The sequence below is a fragment of the Silurus aristotelis genome, assembly GCF_946808225.1.
Source record: "Silurus aristotelis genome assembly, chromosome: 5".
NCBI classification, from domain to species: Eukaryota; Metazoa; Chordata; class Actinopteri; order Siluriformes; family Siluridae; genus Silurus; species Silurus aristotelis.
In genome coordinates this window covers 13,267,605-13,288,957 of record NC_139578.1, presented here as the reverse complement: position 1 = coordinate 13,288,957, position 21,353 = coordinate 13,267,605, and the positions used below count along the sequence as shown (strand labels likewise).

The window sequence follows — 21,353 nt, the reverse complement described above, 5'->3', positions numbered from 1 at the left end:
TTCTGTTACCAATATTCTTTATGTAGCACTTGCTTGCTTTTGCTTTTCTGCAAGTATGCCAAGACCTTTTGCCATATAGTGATTCATGGCACATTATCTGTAATAAAGTGCTGTCATTCTGCTATCCTTCACTTTTCTTCTCATATTTAACCCAGGGTTACATGGTGTCCAGTGTCCAGTTAGTACAACTGACCAGACATTGAAATGTCTTCTCAAGACTCAGTAAACACATTCCACTAAGTGCTGCAAGCCCTATGACTGAACACCAGCCCCACCATGCTGAGGAGAAGGCTTTATGGGTTTTGTCTTATGCAGCTGTAGCATATTAAACTATTGCACTGCAAATGGTGCCATTTTATTATTACTATTCAGTACAGTAATATGCAGCTTGAGATACAGTGTGTGTCTCGGTATTAAGGCTGTATGAATTACAAAGCTGGAGTTGGGGAATTCATTATAAAGTGTTAAGCTATTTCATGGAAGGATTTGGGGAAAAACCTGTTTTTCAGGAACCTGCTATGTTTTACCACATCTACTTTTATAAAGTACTTACATATACATATTTATTACATATATATATCACCATATGTATACATATCTGCTTTGCAGCTTATAAATGATATTTCTCATGAAATTTGTTGTGGTTTAAAAGACTCCACAAGTGTACTGTAATATGTTAATGATACTGGCCATTACTTGCCCTGTTGACTTTTGTAAATCAGTTTTTTCTGGGTCTTTCTTGGTGCTTCATTCACACATTTGACGAAACGTCGAATGAAACTTACAACCAACAAATCCTACTTTGTAATATGTTCTTAGAAAGTCATTTAAAAGTATTAAACCTTCTAAATTTTATTCAGGCTTATAATGTCCATAAAGTTTGATGAACTCCACTTATGTTAAGAGCAAAATTTGTCCAGAATTAAAATTTGCAGGAAGAAAGAGAATGATTTTTCTACTGATGCACTACTTTATTATTAAAAGCCATAAAGCAGTAAAAAAAAAAAGTCATAAATTATTGAAAACAATTGTAAATAGTAATATAATTAAGCCAGAAGTAAAAATATATTTTTTTCAAGTACAAAAAATAAAAAATAAATAAATACATACATGAATAAATAAATAAATAAAATACATAAAAAAATAAATAAATAAATACAAATACCAACAAAATATTTTTCACAAGATTCACTCAAATAATATAACAAGAATATACTGTAAATATCTATATATAAACTATGAAGACAGAATTTTCTCAAACTTCTCCAATTTCTGTCGCACATCCTCTTCCAAGCATTGCTCAATTCGTGCCTTTATTAGTTTTGTCAGACTTACATAGAAAGACTTGGCCCACTGGCTTTCTAGTCTGCAGACAGATATGTCACACACTTTGTACAGGATTGTTACCAGCTTCTCACTGCTGCTCACCTCACATCTCTGAAGAACCCAGTTGGCCCAGTCTGTCCACATGCTATCTTCTGTGAAGGACACAGTAAAACAGGGCTTGGAACAGAGGCTGTTGAGACGTTCTCCTTCATCATCAGTTACATTGTTCCAAATAGCACTAGGAAAAAAGAACAACACAGTTGTGTTCTTACTTAGTTCATTCATATGATTATACAGTAGTAATCAAATCAAGAATAAAATATTGATATTAAGACATCAAGAAATTCTATACCACATCTATATATTGTATTCTGTTAATACAGAATTGTAATATTTTATTATCAGTCCTCTATTTGGAATTATATTTACAGCAACTACAGTCATAGGGCCCATTCATATAATCAGTGTTGTGCTCGTTACTAAAAAATAGTAACTAGTTACAGTTACTCGTTACTTCATTCAAAAAGTAACTCCGTTACTTTGTTGATTACTTACACCAAAAAGTAATGCGTTACTGTTAAAAGTAACTTTTTAGTTACTTTTTAAAAGAACCTTCTTAATGTTCCCATTAATGCCCTTTTATGCGTTATGGTCTACACAAACACAAAACTGACTTAAACACAAAGTCATTTTTAAACACTATTTTATTAAAGTCAGATCAACACAAACTGTTGTCACAAGGATTTCTGAAATAAATAACAAAACAAGCTGAATAATATATTCACAATCAAAAACTAAAGTGGCTTCTGCTGTTGTGTTGAGCGCTTAAAAAATGTTCCTTTCACAGCTGAAGTAGGAAAACTATCCACAGTGTAGAACAGATTGGAGTTGCTGTTTATCGCAGTAGATACGAGCTTCGAACCAGAAAGACAACTTACATTTGACTTAAACGTTTTTGTCTTTATACTCAACTAAGGTGAAATTATGAGCATATTTCCACTTTGAGAAACTCGTCTTGCTCTCGCCTCGACTCCATTACTGCCGCACAGACCTGAATAAACGGAGACACGCCCACAGCGCGTCTTCTTCCTGTTTACAGTGGTTCATCCACCAAGCCTACAATGCGACGCTGCTGTAAGCAGGTTATGCTGTAGTCTACACTTTAGCCGAAATTAATTCATTTATAAAAGTAACGGGTAACGCACCATACGGTAACGGTAACGGAGTAACTTTATTTTTAAAAGTATTTTTAAAAGTATTAGTTACTGTAAAAAGTAACGCGTTACCGGTCTATACATTACTAGTAACGCGTTACTGCCCAACACTGCATATAATCATAACTCATAAAATCAGTTATAGAAAATCAGTAAGACAAATCAATTAAGGTAACCAAAATGATGTTGACAACAGTATGTCACACCCATATGGGGGTTCCTCATCAATCTGTTTTGTTAAAGTTGTGAGTACACAATTAAATTCACTGTCATTGTATGCTGTATCAATATTTTTCCCTTCATGGGAATATACAAACTCAATACTGCTGTAGCATGTAGCCCTGAACACTAAATTTCACAAAAACGTCAATATTGGTAAACTCAAGAACTCAAGTCGTCTACACCGAGCCCTCAGTTCAGTCCAGATAAAAACCTTTAGAATCAGTTGGAATGTTAACAGTGTCAGATCTCCTTGCCTGAAATTCCCTTAGCCATGCTCCAAAATCTAGTGGAAAGCCTTCCCAGAAGAAACAAGGTTGTTATAATAAAAAAGGAAGAGTAAGTCTGTATAGGATGTTTCAAAAGCACACATGGGTGTGATTGGTGAAGTGTCAACTGACGTTTGGTAATATCTTTCTGCCTACAAATAAGGAACACACAATCTAGAACAATGTTATTTCCACATTTCTATAGTACATGATCAAGTTGAAAGTAAACTTCTGATATTAGCAATTGCTCAACTTACACAACTCTCTCTAGAGGAGATGGCGTAAAGACACGTAAAGGGGATAAGCCAGCAAATGTTATTCTGTTTCCCTCCATCCTAAACAAATAGTAGAAAAAAATGTCATAATGTATAGACATTAAATATACCTAACATATACTTTAATGCCTGGGTAATGTACTATATAATCCATAGAAGAGGTATTTATTGGTATATGTTTATACAAATAAATGGTTCACACACACAGTATTATGTTTACTTACCAGAGTTCCTTCAGTGTTTGCTTAATCTTTAAAGCATTTGTTAGTACAGAAAGATGCTCATCACCAATGTCTGTCCATCCTAAACTGTATGCATGAGGTGGATGCATGCTTGAGTACTTTATTATTTAAATATTTTATGTTGTACAATCATATATGAAATATTAATGAATGAAAGTTTTACCCAAGTTCCTTCAAGATATCAGATGCTTGCAGGATATCAGCAACTACCTTGATTGCTTCCAGGTCCAGACTATTTTCCCCCAACCTATAACAGATTAGATATTATTTCAGGCACGATATTGCAGTGTCTGAAATCTTTTATCTAAACTCTTATTCGTTACCACTGCTGTATGTATCTAGAAATTTAACTCACCATATCCTCTCACATCTGAGCAAGTAGGACTCTAAATCTCTTAATGATTCCGCATTGATGTTTGTCCCAGTCAGGTCCACTTCTGATATAGTCAGATGTACTTCATTGAGAAAGTGCTTGACAGCATTGTAGTCCATGGTGGAGAGAGTGACGTCACTGAGGTTGATACGCAAACTTTGCAGTTTGAGTTCTTGCATTAATAGCACATCCTGTTGCTCAAAAATGCAGTGCAACTGTGTCAAAAGGTAACCGCCCTTCTCACAAGAGGCTTGAGTGTCCGATACAAGCTTCAGACGGAAGCACTGCATTTTATCTTTCTGCTTTTGAAACCCAATGTTTTTGCAGAGCAGTTCTTGACTTCTCTCTGATAGCAGACCGGAAAGGAATCTCATAAACAGATCTAGGTTTCCTGGCAAACTTTCAATACTATATTCAGTACCCGAACCTAATGTCTCAGACAAGGGTACATCAGCCATGGCACAATAAAGTGCAGCAAAAAACTCCTGTATTGTGAGATGTGTAAAAGAATAAACATCTTCTGTGTAGCTTGGCTCTTGAACGGATGTCTTGTCCATAAAAGTGCTTGCGATAACACATCTAGCTATTTCATCATTACTAATATAAAACAGAGTTTCCTGATTCATTAGTTTCTGATATGCCAATCTGCCAAGGTTTAATAAGATTTCCTGTAGATGCTCTTGATGCTTGACATTCTTTAATGATTCGATTCGATCATTTGTGTGTGATTTGACCAATGCCAGCAAGTACTGTACATAAATATCAGTCATTGTTCTAGGGTTTGATTGGTACAAACCATTACTTTCTTTCAGAATACTACACACAATATGACAGAAGGCTGGTATGTAGCAGAGGGTAAGCAGTAGTTCATTTGCCACCACTATGTTAAACATCTTGTTAGCTAGCTCCTCATCCTGAAAGAAATGCTGGAAGAAGTCATGGATCTCAACAGTGGAAAATCCAGTGATGACAACAAAGCAGTCAATGGATTGAATGGGGATGTGGCTAACAGCCATGGGCCTGCTGGTGATCAGCACAGAGGCTCCTGTTAGGAGTTCCCCTAACATTAAGCTAGACACAACTTCCACCACCTCACCTTTCTCATCAAGATCTGTCAAAAAGATGTCTACATCACAAGCCCTGTAGTGTTTAAATTCGTCAAAGCCATCTAGAATGATCAAAAGTTTTGCATCATTTTCAGTGATAGTGTCGAGATGCTTAGCAAGATGTCCATTCTTACGGAGAATAAGTTCTCGTAGGCTCACTGGCTTGCTTACAAGATTCAGGTCCCTGAAAGTCAGGTGAATAATGAAGTCAAAAGACTGATGTTCTTTGTGATTACTGAAATCATAAAGAATTTTCTGGACGAGGACCGTTTTCCCAATCCCTGCTACTCCAGTCACTAAAATTTTTTTAGCTGGCTTTTTGCCTGTTTTGCTGGAAAACAGCTGTGATGGCTTGATCAGTCTCTGCTCTGTTGCTTTATGCTGAAGGGAAATGCGCTGTTGTCCGAAGGTTAAAACCTCATGTCTTTTAATTTCCAAATTATAGTGACCTTTTACAATCAGCAGATTGACATAATGCTCACAAAAAGGGATCTTCTCTCCATGCCGTGTGTTATAGTAGAGCATACATTCACTTCTGTGTTTCAAGATGGCTTTATGCTTTGCTATGACTTTTTGGTATTCTGAAATACATTAAATCCTATTTAATTACACACATTACATAACATAGATATAAAATAATATATAACTGCATACACTACATAATATACATGTAAAATACTTTATATCTAAACACATTATATAATTATACATACCACATATACATATACATATAATTGTACATCTACACACATTTTATACCACATAGGAACAAGGATATCGCTATTATCCAATTCTCTAATTAGTTAAAAATTTCTGCAAAGTGTTTAATCTACAGTTTACATATTGAACACACCGTCATTCATTCACTTACCTGAAGACTGATTTGATGAGTGATCACCAATTTTTACATTAGATGCTTCAAGGTATCTACTTGCAGAAATAAAGATTCTTGCTGCCTCTTCCCCTTTCCCCTCCAATATATCTAGTACTTTGCGGACCTTTTTACGTGGCCCTTTTTCATACTGGATCTCCTCTTGATCATCTCTTGTGAGGACCTCCTTTGTAATTAGCACATCAATAAGTGAATCAATGTGGAACTCAAGTTTGTCCACAAGAGAAACCCGGCAAACCCTGAGGTTATGTAGACAGGGTTCAGGTGTTCCAGCTAATGTCATAACAAAACCGCTTCATTCCTTCTTAAAGACGTAAATCAAGTGTGTTGTGCTGGAAGTAATCCGTCAGAAAAGCTTCCCCCTGTGTTGTGTGTATCCTCTTGATCAAACAGCAAACTAAACAATACACCAAACCCGTATTCGGCTTAAGTGTTCACAATGAATCATCACAAAAACCGAAAGAGGAAGTAGAACTTCTGTTACTATCAGCGGTACTGTTTAGTGGCATTTACAGAGTGAATATGAGTCAAAGAAAAATCTAAATGTGATTGATAGGATTTATAAAAATGAAAACATATAGTTCTTGAAATATCTGATTTTTTGTCATTTTTGAAATTGTAAAATCTGGTCTTTTGTGTGTTGAAGAAATGCTGTTTATTGGAAAAAGTAAATGATGATGAAGCCTGTATCTTTGGCATATACTGTACATTGTACCTACATGCCTGTGCCAAACATACTATTAATTTCTGTGGCATACAAATCGTACACACTTTTAATGCTTTAAAAAAGACCTATTACTAGTGATGAGCAATGGCAAAAGAAAAATCTAGGCTTGGACAGTTTCATCACAAATTATTTTCAGATTGTAGAAAAATTCCACTTATACAAATCAAAGAAATAAATAGCTCTGTGAATATACCTCGCAATGTAAAAAGGGGTAAAGAAAATCATCTTTTACACTAAAAGAAGTATTTTCAGCAGTGATTTTGGATCATATATGATAGCTTAGCGTTAGAAAATCTTTTTTAGGGGTTATGCTGAAAACAATTATACTAAAGAACTACAACAAATGAAAGATTCACTTTCTTTTTGGCTTTGTGCGATTCTTTTCTCAATGCCTGACTGAAAAGGGGAATTTATTATTATTTCTATTAAACGAATACCTTATGTAAATAACACTTATTTAGGGATGATAAATATTAGGCACAACTACACGATATTGGTAAGTGGTTAAGTGGACTTTGGTAAGTGGACAAAAAACATGGACAAGTTTAAGAAATAAAGAATAACACAAGCAAAACCAAACAACAACAATAACAATAATCAAATAAAATCCAGCCACATTAAAAATAGACTTGGAAATTATGAGTGCAAAGCTATCAGGGTTTCCACACACTGAAGTCCCATTTTTCTTTTTAAGTGAAGTCACATTCATAATACTGGGCAATAGGATAAATTGCTTATTACAAAGACAGCAACAGAATAGTTTCCAAAAAAACATTAGTGCAGCTTTTTTCATCAGTTACAACTCAAGCATTTTCCTGTTCAAAGGTTCAATATTCAAGAAGCTATATTTAAATTCAGAATTTGTCTTTCTTTGTCTACCATTCTTTTCTGTGGCAGATTACAATAATTCAGCAAGTTTTTTTTTCTATAGTAAGCAAATTGGGGTTAAACTGACTGGTTTAAATCAAAGGCCACAGCAAACCCTTGTGGACATTCATTCATAACTAAAGGCTACTTTGATTTGATATTTATATGGAGTCTACAATGTGCATTCCAGTGAATCTCGAAATGTCTTACATCTTTCTGAACCAATAGACAGGCAGTAAATGCAAAACCAAATAAACCAAAAAACAAACAAACAAAAAAAACAACAATTAAATCAATGCCTTCATTGAAGTTAAATAAAAATGTCCATTAGTTTACAATTGAATCCAGTCTCCCCCTCCCACACTTGTCATTGGGCTGATTACAAGATTACCAGGTGACCCATCACACACCATGGTCTTTGGTTTTGGATTATGTGCTGGGTTGTGTGGAGGGTTTGCAGGCGTTCCCAAGTCTATGGATTAGTCTCTGTTTTTGTTCTTTTGTCCTGGTAGAGTCTTAGGGGTCTCTGCAGGACCGGCAGCACCGTGCTTTAAACTGGGGTAAGGGGCAAAGTTCCAGCTGTCGGACCTTCTCACAGTACCTAGTGCTGTCTTGGCAATCACCTGCAAACACATCATAACATTTGTATTGAGCTTCTAGACTGGAAATTGCCTTTATAGAGCCCTTCAAAATATTTTGATTTAATCAGAATGTCAGCAGACAAAACTGATTTCTATTTGCACACCATTTTTGCATTTCATTGTCTGTTGTTTTTTGGTACAACCACATTATTGTTGTAGAAACTTCGCCTGTGATTGTCAACACAACCCTTATTAAATCAATTACAGGATAAGCCGTACCTCTCCCACAAGACAGAATGTTGCAGCGCTGCCAGCTTGCAGGGCGTGGCCTCCAAGCGCAGTGAAACTCCTGAACTGACTTTCCACTAGGGCGGTGCACGCATGCGACGTGCCGTGACTGAAAGCCATGGCGACCGCAGGTGGCAGTGCACTGGGTCCATGGCCCAACACGCCAATGCTGGGCACAAGCGTCAGTGGTGCAGTTTCGATGTGAGGGGGGTCTGAAAGGTAGAAGCAAAAACAACATATTCTTTCTCTGGTATTGTGTATGGTAGGTGCTATTCTTTCCTTTATTATAAGCAATTTCAAAACAAAACCTCTACAATAGGCTAAATAAGGTACAATTTGGGAAATTCTTGAAGATATCTTGCCTTGGTAGCCTGCTGCACATTCGATGGGCGACTCTTGTTCTGTTCTTGTCCTGGCAGAACACATGTCTATGCTGTAGTGCCTTCTGTGGTCCTACACACTGCCCATGGCACTAAACAAAGCAACATTTATATCATAATACTGCAATAGGGTCACCACCTCTGGACTTAAATATATTTTTTTAACTGCTCAAAATAATAATAATAATAATAAAAAAAATGTAAAAAAATAATAAACTTTGTTATACCAGGATTTTTCTTTGCTCTTGATTCTTCTTTCAAATGAATTATACATTCTTCCTCAGGAAGTTACAGAGGACATAATTTTTATTTTTATTATTTCTATATTTATTCAATTCAGTTATATTATTTGTTCTTAAACATTTATGATTAATTTTACTCTGGTTTGTAATACAAATGCCATAGAGAACACAAAGCAAAATTCTTTTTACAGTATCTAGAACTTTCATTATTTCAAATTTACTTACAATTACAAAATTATTTAATTTTTCTTGTATTCATCACCATATGACTAAGTTGTCATTTATTTCATGATGTTTTACTTACAAGGCCCCACGGGGCTGCTGTCCAGGCAACACAGGGTTGCGTGTTACAAGCCTTGGTTTCTGTTGGCTTTCTACCAGCACCCGTACAAGAACGTCCTCCTGTTGCAGCCCTAGGACAAGTCACATTGCGTCTCTGTAAACCCCCACCACAGCTTACAGAGCAAGTAGACCATGAGGACACATGCCATCTGAATAAAAAAACAACAAAAATAAAAAAATCTGAAAAAGTTATGTATTACTTTTGAGGCAGAATGTTGAGATTTAAAGTTATTAACTTGAAAATCTATGTGGTTACAGTTATAAGAAAGTACTATCTGGCCTGACCAGACAGAACGTTTAATATAGGGAGGTTCTGTAAAACTTGATTCCATTAAATGTACACTTCACTGTTTTTTGCCCTAAATGATATTTGTTTCCTCACAAAGAACACCGTACTATGATAAACACCACCTGAGCTTGCATACTTATTCAATTATTCATGCTTATCTTATTTAACCAATGGATCTACACTACAAGCCCCAAACTAGTGTTGATTACTACTGCATTATTATTACTACATTTGCCTTCAATTATAAGGCATATGGTCTTTAAATGTCTGAGATGAGTTTGTATTTAGTAGGAACAGGTGTAACATCAAAAAGCTTTAGTTGACAATGCAGTGCTGCGGTGTACCTGTGGGGGCAGTGTTGTCCACTGCAACCTTCAGATGACTGGAAATGGGCAAAGCATGTGCTGTTACTTTTACTTGTACCAACTCTACATCCACTTCCTGTTAGATAAACAAAAACAAAAAAACAATCAAAGCAATCCATGGTTTTTAAGTTACTCACTTTGTTTAAAACTTTGTATAAAACTCATACACTGACCAGCCACTTTATTAGCAACACCTTTAAAGCAGCATGTTAAAAGAATTAACCATCATGTAGCAGTTGTTTAGTAAATACAGCTCAAGATCTTCACAGTTTATTCTTACATTAAACTGTGATGTGGGTTCACTAATTATTTAATTTCAGTTACAGTGACCGTGATATGGTTGGGTTTAGAAAATCTACTAACATTTTTACTGGCAACAAACTCGATAAGCTTGATTGAAAGGTGCAAAAAAACCAACAATAAACTAACAAAACAAATAACCAAATAAAAAGCAATCAGGTAGCAGTGTTTGTGTTGGTAGAAGCGCTTTCTTGACAAGATAGGTCGATGGAGAATTACCAGATTAGTTTGAGATAACAGGAAGGCTATTCGAACTCAAATAACTACTCTTAACAGCTGTGGTGTGTGAAAAAGCATCTCAAAAAACACAATACTTTAAACCCCAAAGAGGAAGGGCTACAACACCAAAGGACCACACCAGGTTTTACTCCTGCCTGCCAAGAACAGAAATTTGCAGCCACAGTAGGTACAAGCTCCCCGAAAATGCAACGTTGAGTATTGGAAGACCTGAATGTAATAGAGCAGCTTTGGAATGTGGTATAATGGGGGAACTGAAGTGTTAATGTGCATCTGACAATTCTGCAGCAGTTATGTGATGCAGTCAATTCAACATGAACCAAAATCTCAAACATATGTTTCCAATGCCTTGTAAAATCCATGCCAAGTAGAATCAAAAATATTCTAAAACCAAATAGCAATCCTACTCAGTGTTAGTGTGGAGTTCCTAATAATAATTAGTGGCATTTAAATAATATACTATTTATGTTAATGAGGAAAAACTTTTTACTGTATGACATTAAACAAGCGTATAATTCCAAGCTCTTGAATTACATACAGTTCATAAACATTTCATGTGGTCACATTTTCCCAGTTTTAAGTAATAAATCTAAGTAGTATCCACACTAATCTTCAAGCAGACTGTTCCCTTTCCACTGTATTTGATATAAAATAGCTCTGCAAAGCATATATCATTAAAATCATTTGAACCAAACAAGTCTTTCAAATACTTTTTATGACAGATGATGTTTTACAAGTACAAACGTTCAACATAATTCAGAGGTACACTGCCTCTTATCCACTCTACTAGAAGGTAAGCTACCCTAACTTGCTTTGAAAGGCTTGCTGGATCTTTTAATTGTTGACGGATGCTGGGAGACAGTCCAGCACAACAGGAACGGTGGTGCTTTGTTCTCTGTGCCTACAAGGTCAATAAGTAATCTCAAAGTTGATATGGCTCATGGCTGACCTTCACTACATGTCACTACCATGACTGGCAATTGATACATTACACAGGAGTTCCAGCAAGTTACTTGTTGATGTGGACAGGAAATGTAAGATTTCCCTCCTAAATTTCAGCTTGTATTCAGGGTCAGGTGTACATAACAAAACCTCATACTTTGCCTAAAAGTTTCTGTGTAATGCCTTTTACCTGTTCTTTGTAGTTGAAACAATAATGAGGTAGACCCCAGATGATTTGTGGCTCGGCACGTGTAAAATCCAAAGTCATTCTCCTTGGGGGCTTCGATGTACAGGGAGCTGTCTGGCATCAGGCCTACTCTGCCACGACACAGAACAACAAAACTACTGAAAGCAATGCAAAAACGGATTGTCAGAAATGCTTTTGTAATGCAAATGTGTGTTTTAACTTCTAAACAAACAGGACGAAATTTCTACTCTTACCTGCTGCCATTTTTTAATTCCATCCCCTCTTTCATCCAAATAATTACTGGCTTTGGGTTGCCATGCGCTCCACATTTGAGCTCCACTCTCATGGCCTGTCGTGGGACCACAACAAAACTACCAGCATTTGTCACAATTTCATGGGAGGACTTGTAGATTCTTGAAAATTTCTGTACAATTACTGGTCTCCTGAGAGGTTCCTTCCATTGTCTGGTGGACTGAGAACTAAGTCTTAAATAATTTCCTTGAGAAATATACTCCGGAGTTGTGAATTCTTGCTTCTCCTGGGCTTCCAAGGTGGAATCATTGTTCTCGCCAGTTTTCCTGGTTAGCTCCTCTAACAGCTTAGTAATAAGTTCTTGTTTTTGTGTGCCATGGAGGCGACCAGATAAGTTACGGATTATCTCATCAAGTTTTTCCATGTCTGCCACCAGCACCTGAGGGCTCAGAGAATCAAAAGCGGCATCTTCATCCAGCAGTTCTTTAGAGACGTATGTCTCAAGGGACAAACCTTTTGAATTTAACACGTGCTGCACAACGATGTCATAGCGATTAAAAGTGAGAACCTCTTTCTCTTTAGGCGACATTTGGTATGTTTTTGCTGAGACTGTTGACCAGGCGCCAGTTTCTGAAACTGACACCTTCGTCAACTTCGTTCCAAGAAGTTTTAGGACAAAATTTGCCTGTGCCTGGCCAGCAACACAAGTATACATTCCTGCATCTGAGGCTTGGATCTGCTGGATCTTGACGTAACCCAAATTAGATATGGAAACATGTGGCAGTAGTAAAAGTGGTTTTCCATCCTTTAACCAACGAACATGGCCTTTACGAAAATTTTTAGTCGGGCAACTCAGCACAACTGATGTCCATGGAAGCAAGTAAGCATATCCACCGACTACAAAATGTAGTTTTGGGCCTTTCCTCCACTGAATATAGACCCTCCTCTGGGTCAAAATAGCAGGATCTGGTTTTGTAGCTACTGGAGTGAAAATCTCTGTAAACAAAACATGCAGGTCCCATTATTGTAATAAAATCTGCTGATTCACTGTCTAAATTTAAATGAAGGCAAATGACCCACTGGTTTTGTTGGAGCACGAGAGCAAAGAGAATTCTTTGGCACCACTATCCTACATTTCCACCTTCTCTATCAGCCCACTGGATTTTCCCCTATTGCTCCCTTAGTGCTCCACCTCTTGTGCTTTATACATGTCTTCTGCTATCTACTCCCTTATTTAAAAAAGGCCTAATGAATAACATATTTAGATGCCTTGTAGAACATTTTCTTGCTTGTAATGTGAACCACAAAATTAACAATATAATACAAAATAAGTTTTAGATAATGAAGTGATAAATACAGTGGAACCTCGGAGCTCGCGGCCTCAGCGCTCGCGACCTCGCATGCTCGCAACTTTCATTCCGACCGGCGACTCTCATTCAGATCGGCTCGTGAGCAACCTCGAGCTGCTCAAAACGCTAGTTTTAACATTTCTAATCAAGGTTTATCTCATTAAAATTGTCTAATAATTAAGTGTTATGGAGTGAAATAGTGTTATTCACTCATTTAAATCGATTTCGTATAGTGTTCTTTGGGTTTTTACTGGGTTGGAAGGGGTGTATCAAAAGGTCGCGAAAATTCGGAACTCGCGACCGGTCTTGGTCCCTAACCCTCACGAGCTCCGAGGTTCCACTGTAACAGCACACAGGTCTTAACCTAGACTCATTGCAGATTCATCACAGTCAGGTTGGAATGTTTTAATGAGTGCTGAATTTTGCAATCTGAACAAGAAGCTGGCATTGAGCCAAATTTCTCTTACTCTCACAGGGTCCAGAGGAACACGATCGAGCTGTTGAGGGCTTCAGAACAGAAGTGCAGTCCTCTGGAATCAGAGTTTGGTACTGTCCATTCAGCCTTAATCTCCTGCATAGGACTAGCAACCTCTGGGTCCCTTCACCACAGGTTGTTGAACACTGGACATGCAGTCAGTCAGAAAAAAAAAGTTATTCACTATGTACAGATGACTGCTTTAAATAACTGCTGTAGATAAGCTGTGGTCAGAAACCCCTAGCATAAACTGTGTGCTTGTTCACCAGTGGCTGTAAGCATTTCCATCACTACACTACAGTAGATCTTTTGAATACTTTTCTGTCAAGTGAGTGATAAAAAAAATAAATAAAAAAATCTCAAAAGCCTGGGTTGAATGTTCAGGTAACATAACCTTGGTGAGACCAGTGAAGTCATCCTAAAAGCGTAACAATTTATTAAGTGATAACTTTGCCAAGAGTGTATAAAGTGTGACTTTCAATACACAAAACACACAATAAAACAACAGGAACTCTGTAGCTGCACAAAAAGTATGAACAGCAATAATATGCTCGACAGAATTTTGAATTCTGACCAGGAACATGAGATCAGTTTCTTTACCAGAGAATATATATATATGTTTCTGACCTGCGTCCAATTTGAAGAGACCCACTGAGCTGGGCAGTCTGTTTGGCCACAAGGCTGCATGGTGGGCAAGCTTGAAGAGGGACAGAAGGTTTCGGGTACCTCCATGACACTTCCATCTGCCATTCGCTGCTTACAAACAACATCCCTCTTCTGATGGCCACCTCCACATGTTTGAGAACACTATGCAGAGACAAAGACTTCTAATTGAACTCACCTTGCATTGGCTGCCAGGGCTATGACCTAAATAAAAAGCCAAACTTCTATCATACAGTGCACACTGGGAAATTAAAAGATAGCTTTTTTTTTTTATTAATATGCTGCTTGATATTGCTTTGGGGTCAAATCAAGTTTGACCAAATAATCATGCGCAAGTCATATATATCATTAGAAGTGCTGTTACATTGAAAAAGATGCTGCAAGAATCATGTTTGAACATATGGTATTGTTATTTTGTTTCAGCACACCCCTTTGAGAATTCTACAAGACTGTTTTTTATTGTACCTGACTCCACTGCTGTGGATCCCACATGGGAGGGCAATCAAAACGATTACAGGCCTGCACAGACGAGGGCTTGGGCTGCTGACACTTCTCGTCCTTGACCCTCTCGGTGTGGTTTGTGTGTGCGTTTACTTTCAGCGTGCAGGTGACAGCCCGTGTCTGGAGGCCAACACCGCATGTTGCTGAACAGGAGCTCCAAGCCTCCAGTTCCCACCTGGATAGACATAGAGAACCAATCAATGGACAGCAAATGTATGCATGTTTTTCATTTTGACCTAGGGATGATTCTTGAATTTTGTTTCTAAAGAAAATGTATTCAATATGATGGATTTTACAAAAGTTACAAATTTATTGTAAAAAAAACAAAAAAACATGCTCCATCCAACAAATGGTTTTCATTTAGCAGACAAATGTGCAGCATATGTGGGAACATTGCTGTAAAAGAATCCCAGGTGGCTCCTCATGAAGCCTCTCATGAAGAGACAATGCCAAAGCCACATGTAAAACACAATACTTTTACACCTGTTTTGGCATAATTTGTGGAATTCAGTGTCTTCCTGGTAAGGCTGAAATGTTTACTAAATAAAAATAAAGAGGAATCTTCTATGACTAGAGATTTGGTTTGTGTTAAATAAAAAAACAAAAAAAACTTGAATGATAAACATATTTAGTTAATTTGCTTGCTTTGTATACATCTTTTGTCAATTATTATAATTGTTAATCAACTAAATCACATTTTCAAAGAATATTTGTGTACTCTCACAGAAACTCGAGCCATAAGGTTCTATAATGAGCTTCCCATGGACTTGGTTAAATATCCACATAGTCACAGCATTGAGGATATAACAATCCCACTGGTGCCTTTGACCTGAGAGCCACCTCTTTAACTCTGATGGTGGCAACAACTGAAGTTGGAAGAGATGACCACCTCCAAGACCACCAGTGGTTAGCTCAAGCGCAGCAGGACACCACTGAAGCCTGGCAGCCAGTCTGGGTCTCCCCTGTTGATATGACAGTTCAGGCTGGACGAGAAAAGCTGCAAATTCCCTTTATAAGGAAAGCAACTGAAGCATTGAAGGTGATGTTGAGGCCCAGTTATGTATTAACAGTGGCCAAAGGAAACAAGCAGAACACAAAGTTTGTTGTGCTTGAAAACAAAAGCAGCACTTGGAAAAACAGGCTAGAGAAAGGCAGAAGGCCTCTAGGTTTTTATGTCTGTGGCATGAGGTGTGAAAGCCCAGCACAGTGAGGCAGAGGGTTTGGTGGGCGTTTTGGATTTTCCAACCATAGACCACTACATTTGCTACTTTACCATACAACAAAAGGACATAAATAAAAAATATCTTCAAAATCAAAGCTTCAAAATATCTTTCCACACTGGTTACTGCAAGATGCACAAGACAGTTATTTATTAATTAAACTGCTCTCTCCATTATCTGTCATTTATACTTTGTCATGGCAATACCTGCATTAGTGCTATCAATCAACCTATGAACCTATGCACACTTTTGCTCGCTGTTTGTTTCCTGTTCCCGATCATCCTTGAATGAAAATGAGTTGCTGGCTTTAGTGATGGATCCAGAAAATGTGTAGGGCAGATGTGCCTTCAAAGAAAATACTAGTCTCTAAAATGCATAGCTTATATCTATAAAGAAAATGAAGAAACGTGGCAGCCTAGCTGACACTTTAGCACGGTTAAAATGCTGATAATGTTTGTCCCAGAGTGCACTGCTACAGCTGAAGGGAGTAGAGCTTTTTTATTTCAATCAAATTTAGCATGAGAGCAGTTCCCAGCCTCACACTCTAAAAGGAGAATGAATTTGTAGTTTGCACATTCTAAAAAAACAACTCATTAGCCTTTTTATTGAATGTAAACACACACACACACACACACACACACACACACACACACACACACACACACACACACACACACACACACACACACACACACACACACACACACACACACACACACACACACACACACACACACACACACACACACACACACTGACCACTCCATTGTCTTACCTCGGAGGACAAGGTTCAGTATTGCAGGCCTGCACAAGTTGAAGAGGGCGCTGTGTGCTGACACACTCACTTTCATCTGCGGCTTCTCTCGTCTGCTTGTTCAAACATATCACCACTGCCTCTTTAAGCCCTGGGGTGCAAATTATATATGTATGAAAAGCAAGAAGCCCTGTATTAGCTTACATCTCCTAATATGAGTGAATCCATCAACTCACTGAGTGACATTTCAAAAGGGATTATGGACATACCCTTAACCACATGTATTTCAACTACAGAAGTTCAGATATAGAAGTCATGTGAAATATAAGATGCATTTATCTATCCAGGTATCTTGTGTATTATGTCATGCTGTGTGGCAAACCAAGCCACTCACTATAGCAACTGGTATCCTAGCAAATGGTTTCTCAGATGCACAGCAAAACAGCCCATTTATAATTTCTTATAATTACACCATTCTGTGGATGCTTGCCAGACATTACACTATTCCTGGAGCTGCTTTCCTTGCAGTAACTGTAACTGACTATACAAAACTATCATGATGGGAAGTGATTTTTCTGATTTAGTTCACACCAAGCTAGGACAAGACCTCTTTATAAGGATATTAGAGGTGACATAACACAGAGATCATTACAGAAGGTCACAATGGGGTTGAAAGCAAGTTAGCTGGAGGTTAGCTGGCTGTCATTAAGGAAGAAAGTCCTAATTCTATACTATATGGATGTTAAGAGAGATAGAATGACAGGAAAGGAAAGACCTAACAAAAGGTCCTGGATAGAGAAGAAATTGAATTGTCTAGGTAAAAAAGGAGGACAAAGCACCACAAGGTATTCATGTACTGGACCGTCAAAAAGCAAAAGCAGACGTTCGTGAGTGTATGCCAAAGTGGAGTCGAGATTCTAGCTGGAGCGACTGTATTTAGCGCGTGCACAAAACATTACAGTCACACATGCACATATGGTGCTAAAGCATAATTAGTGGTCTACATAAAATGACTCATTTAGCTGTAATCTAAACACCCCCTGATTAAGCTCAATGAACCACATGACATCAAAACACTCCAGGTTGTGGAGTAACTAATCCAGACACAGTGGGTGCTAGATTCAAGATGTATGCAGGACATCATGTGATGCCCAGACCAATGAATGAATGATCCATTAAGCCTTTAGCCTGTTAATGGTGTCCGAGACAATAATGAGCCTAAAAATTGTGTTTACCACATCAAAGTGGCAGTTAGTGTGATGCTACACAGGACTCCATTTTGTTAATGTGTGTGAGAGACAGAGAAAAACAGAGAGAGAGAGAGAGAGAGAGAGAGAGAGAGAGAGAGAGAGAGAGAGAAAGAAAGAGAGATACATAGCAAAAATAAAGTAGGCCTTTGATAATTGTGTAATAACATGTGAGAAAGAACAGAATACCAACACTTAAACCAAGGTATTTCGTGAAACAAAATGACACAGTGCTTTAGTACAAGGATCATGTTTAGAGGAGGTATAGTTTTCCACAATTTCCATCTAAGAGGACTACAGTCAAATAGTTTTAACGTGAGCAAATGCATAATATGAAGCATTTGGATTTATAGCTCTTCTTACATGCAGTCCTCGCATTCTTCACACCAGTGTTACTTAGACACTTAATATTCTAGCTGTTTCTTGTCCATCTGTGTATAGTTAAACACAGTAACACAGATGAGCTGATTTAATTTGTTGATTGGGTTTTCTTTGTCCTAAAAAAAGTAAATAATGTTGAAATATTATGGTTTATATTATATATTACAATATATGGGTGTGAAACAACATCACTCTGTGTATCTGTTTAGCGCCTTTAATATCCTTATACGTTTCTCTTTTCAGAAATTGGTCACGACCTTTCCCTGAGTTTCTCTTTTTTTTTTTTTTAAGAATTGAATATGAATGCTGGGTAAACACACAGAGGTAGAAATGGCATCACTATCAAGGTGATCTCTGACAGTTCCTCAGCCTCATCTACATCATTGGAGTTTATAACTAGCAAAAAATACGGAACAATCGAATAGGAAACAAAGAATAAGAGTATTCAACAAGAAAAATAACCTGAAAAACTACAGACACGGACAGTAACACATGCACAAATGACAAAATAATACTTTCAACCATGATCCAAAAATATAAAACAACATCAACTCTAAGATGTACGCACAAATAGATGTGCCAAAGAATGACCTCAGAGCGCTCCTCTATAGATATAAACAACTCTTAATCCTTAAGAACAGTCATGTTGCTGAAAAGTACACGAGAAAGCATTTAGAGTTGTGGCATATAGTCATATTGACATATAAAATCAAGATTAATGCGTATCGAAGTCATGCAAGGAAGAAAGTATATAGATAAATGGACCTATTCGGGGTCCAAGGCATAAGCAGCACATCTGTAAAACATCATAGCATAGGCAACGATAGCTGCTTGTGGAATTGTTCACTGGTCTTTATTAATGATATGACCGATGACAGCAGTGCAGGATGAACTCTGATCAGATGATCAGATCCAGCTAAAAGTCTCAAAAGTCAGTCAACAGCACTTTACATAGCAGCAGGATGAACACCCAAAAAAAAAAGTTTTTTTGTTCAGAGCTAAAGTTTGAAATATTCATTGCTGGCCAAGTTGATCATATAACCTGAACCCTGAATTTATGATGTTAAATTTCTCTTTATGGAAGCATTCAGAACTACAGAAAGTGAACATTTGCATGACCTTTACACCCATATGTGGGCCTTTGTCAAACAGTGTTGGAAGGACACAATAGTCTAAAATGCCCTTTTATGCAGTATGTTCTTCACTAGACCTCTTTTCAGCATGATGATGCTCCGGTGCACAAAACAAGATTGCCTTCATGGAGCTTGCTTTGTGCACCGGGGCATCATCATGGCCATGGTTGGAGTCGAAGATCTTGGACCTCAACCTTACTTGGACCTCAACCTTACTTGGACCTCAACATCTTTAGGATGCACTGCACCCCAGCACTCTTTATCAAACATCACTGCCCAACCACATCTTGTGGCTGAATGAGCACAAATCCCTACAGCCATATTACAAAATCCAGTGGAAAGCCTTCCCTGAAAAGTGGAGGTTATTAAAAGAGCAAAGGTGGTATAAACATGAAATGGGAAGCTCAACGTCTATGTGTAGGTGTGATGGTCAGGTGTCCATGAAACTTTGGCCATTAATTGTATATGAAGTTCATATATGCCAAACACAATTTCTATAAAATCTCAGCTACTTATATTTGACAAAGTACTAATTTTCTAGTCTAGCAGTTCAGACTAGGCACAACCACATTGCTCACCTCCACCACACATCTCGGAGCATTCAGTAAACCCATCATACTCCCAGTCATGTAGCTCTTCTTGCTCCGTAGCTGTGTTTCTAATTCTCTCACTCTCCTGCTCAGTTCTCACTCCAGAGCAGGGCGTGCGGTAACAGGGTTGCATTTCTGGGGGCTTCTGTCCTTCACACTCATCATCTGGAAGATCAGCAACTGTCTGGGAGAAGGAGAGCAACACCTGACACTTCACTGTCCGCCTCTGTATGCCAGCGCCACATGATCTACTGCAGGGCCCCCAAGTGCCTCGGATAAACCTGTGAAACAAAATTGACACAAAACACACTCTGATGTGAAATTATAACACGAACTGACAGTAATAAAAGCCAATCTGGGTTCCTTCTGGCACTCGCTTTCTTTTCACACATTTTAGTTATTTACAGCTAAGTTCATAAACTGCACTTATTTCTCACATCCAGCTGTTATTGCAATTCTTTAAACAGCTGTAACATATTAAAGCAGAACACTCTTGAATAAATTGCTTTGATGCATACTTCCTCACAGTTAAGAGTCAAACAGAAAAGTAAAAAAACAAAAACAAAACATGAAATCATTGTTTTTATAGCTTCTCTTGAAGCAAGCATTTCCTGTTGTCACCTCAAAAGGCAGAACAGCTACATATTGATTTGTTAAAAAAACCTTAAAGGTATGACCAAATTGGCAATAAATCGTGGAAGCCATCCAATTAGATAACAGTTAAAAACGTCAAAGGTTCTTCAAACAGTACATTGCTGATGGAATAAAAAGGTAATACCAGCATGACCATTATTGAAGATAGTATGATCGTCTCTGCTGTCACTCTTTATTACATCAGCTCTTTAGGCATGGAAGAGGAGTGAAGTCAAAAAGTCTCAGTGCCTTCTGGGGAGCATTATATAAAACAATCTAAAAGAAGACTTTACACATATGGCCTACTAAATGTATTACTGCCATTTGATTATCTTATGAAAGCCCAGACACCATTATATGCCAGATTCCTTAGCTGTTGAAGGTCCATCAAGTCAATTTCCTTTTGAGTGATCAAAACTCTCATTAAAATCACAAGCCAATCTGGGGTTCTACTCTGCAGGTCTTCATTTATCTGCATCAAATATAAATATC

General features: G+C 37.7%; 2 protein-coding genes across 8 annotated transcripts in view; both read right to left on the bottom strand.

Annotated features, from left to right (window-relative positions):
- Positions 1–950: 950 nt before the first annotated feature.
- On the bottom strand, positions 951–6,327 carry LOC310726570 (NACHT, LRR and PYD domains-containing protein 1 homolog). Of its 3 annotated transcripts, none has more exons than XM_083542293.1 (6): positions 5,896–6,327; positions 3,901–5,605; positions 3,709–3,792; positions 3,528–3,611; positions 3,286–3,363; positions 951–1,564 (listed from the first exon to the last, which is right to left on the bottom strand). In XM_083542293.1, the coding sequence occupies exons 1-6, from the start codon at positions 6,197–6,199 to the stop codon at positions 1,237–1,239; spliced, it is 2,583 nt and encodes an 860-aa protein (XP_083398419.1). In that variant the 5' UTR covers positions 6,200–6,327; the 3' UTR covers positions 951–1,236. The 3 variants fall into 3 exon arrangements, with proteins under 3 accessions (XP_083398419.1, XP_083398420.1, XP_083398421.1); XM_083542295.1 differs by having other exon boundaries at positions 1,337–1,478; XM_083542294.1 differs by lacking the exon at positions 3,286–3,363 and having other exon boundaries at positions 1,185–1,564.
- A 220-nt stretch (positions 6,328–6,547) lies between these two features.
- The window catches only part of LOC310726569 (ADAMTS-like protein 1), a 110,030-nt gene continuing 95,224 nt past the window's right edge, over positions 6,548–21,353 (bottom strand). For 2 of the 5 annotated variants that reach the window (XM_083542289.1, XM_083542290.1), the window contains 12 exons: positions 20,217–20,509; positions 16,899–17,028; positions 14,868–15,078; positions 14,367–14,546; positions 13,732–13,885; positions 11,918–12,911; positions 11,667–11,794; positions 9,977–10,073; positions 9,306–9,492; positions 8,742–8,851; positions 8,371–8,591; positions 6,548–8,133 (listed from right to left, as the gene is read on the bottom strand). In XM_083542289.1, the coding sequence (XP_083398415.1) occupies positions 8,027–8,133; positions 8,371–8,591; positions 8,742–8,851; positions 9,306–9,492; positions 9,977–10,073; positions 11,667–11,794; positions 11,918–12,911; positions 13,732–13,885; positions 14,367–14,546; positions 14,868–15,078; positions 16,899–17,028; positions 20,217–20,509 (2,812 nt within the window). In that variant the 3' untranslated portion in view covers positions 6,548–8,026. The remainder of the gene's footprint in view (positions 8,134–8,370; positions 8,592–8,741; positions 8,852–9,305; positions 9,493–9,976; positions 10,074–11,666; positions 11,795–11,917; positions 12,912–13,731; positions 13,886–14,366; positions 14,547–14,867; positions 15,079–16,898; positions 17,029–20,216; positions 20,510–21,353) is intronic. The other 3 variants (XM_083542291.1, XM_083542292.1, XR_014533793.1) reach the window with 2 other exon arrangements.

Excerpts from the sequence above, each read along its gene's own strand:
- LOC310726570 (XM_083542293.1), bottom strand. The coding sequence starts at position 6,199 with ATGACATTAGCTGGAACACCTGAACCCTGTCTACATAACCTCAGGGTT. Across the intron at positions 5,606-5,895 it reads CTCATCAAATCAGTCTTCAG|AATACCAAAAAGTCATAGCA; the intron begins GTAAGTGAATGA and ends AATGTATTTCAG. Across the intron at positions 3,612-3,708 it reads GATATCTTGAAGGAACTTGG|TTTAGGATGGACAGACATTG; the intron begins GTAAAACTTTCA and ends TCATGCATACAG.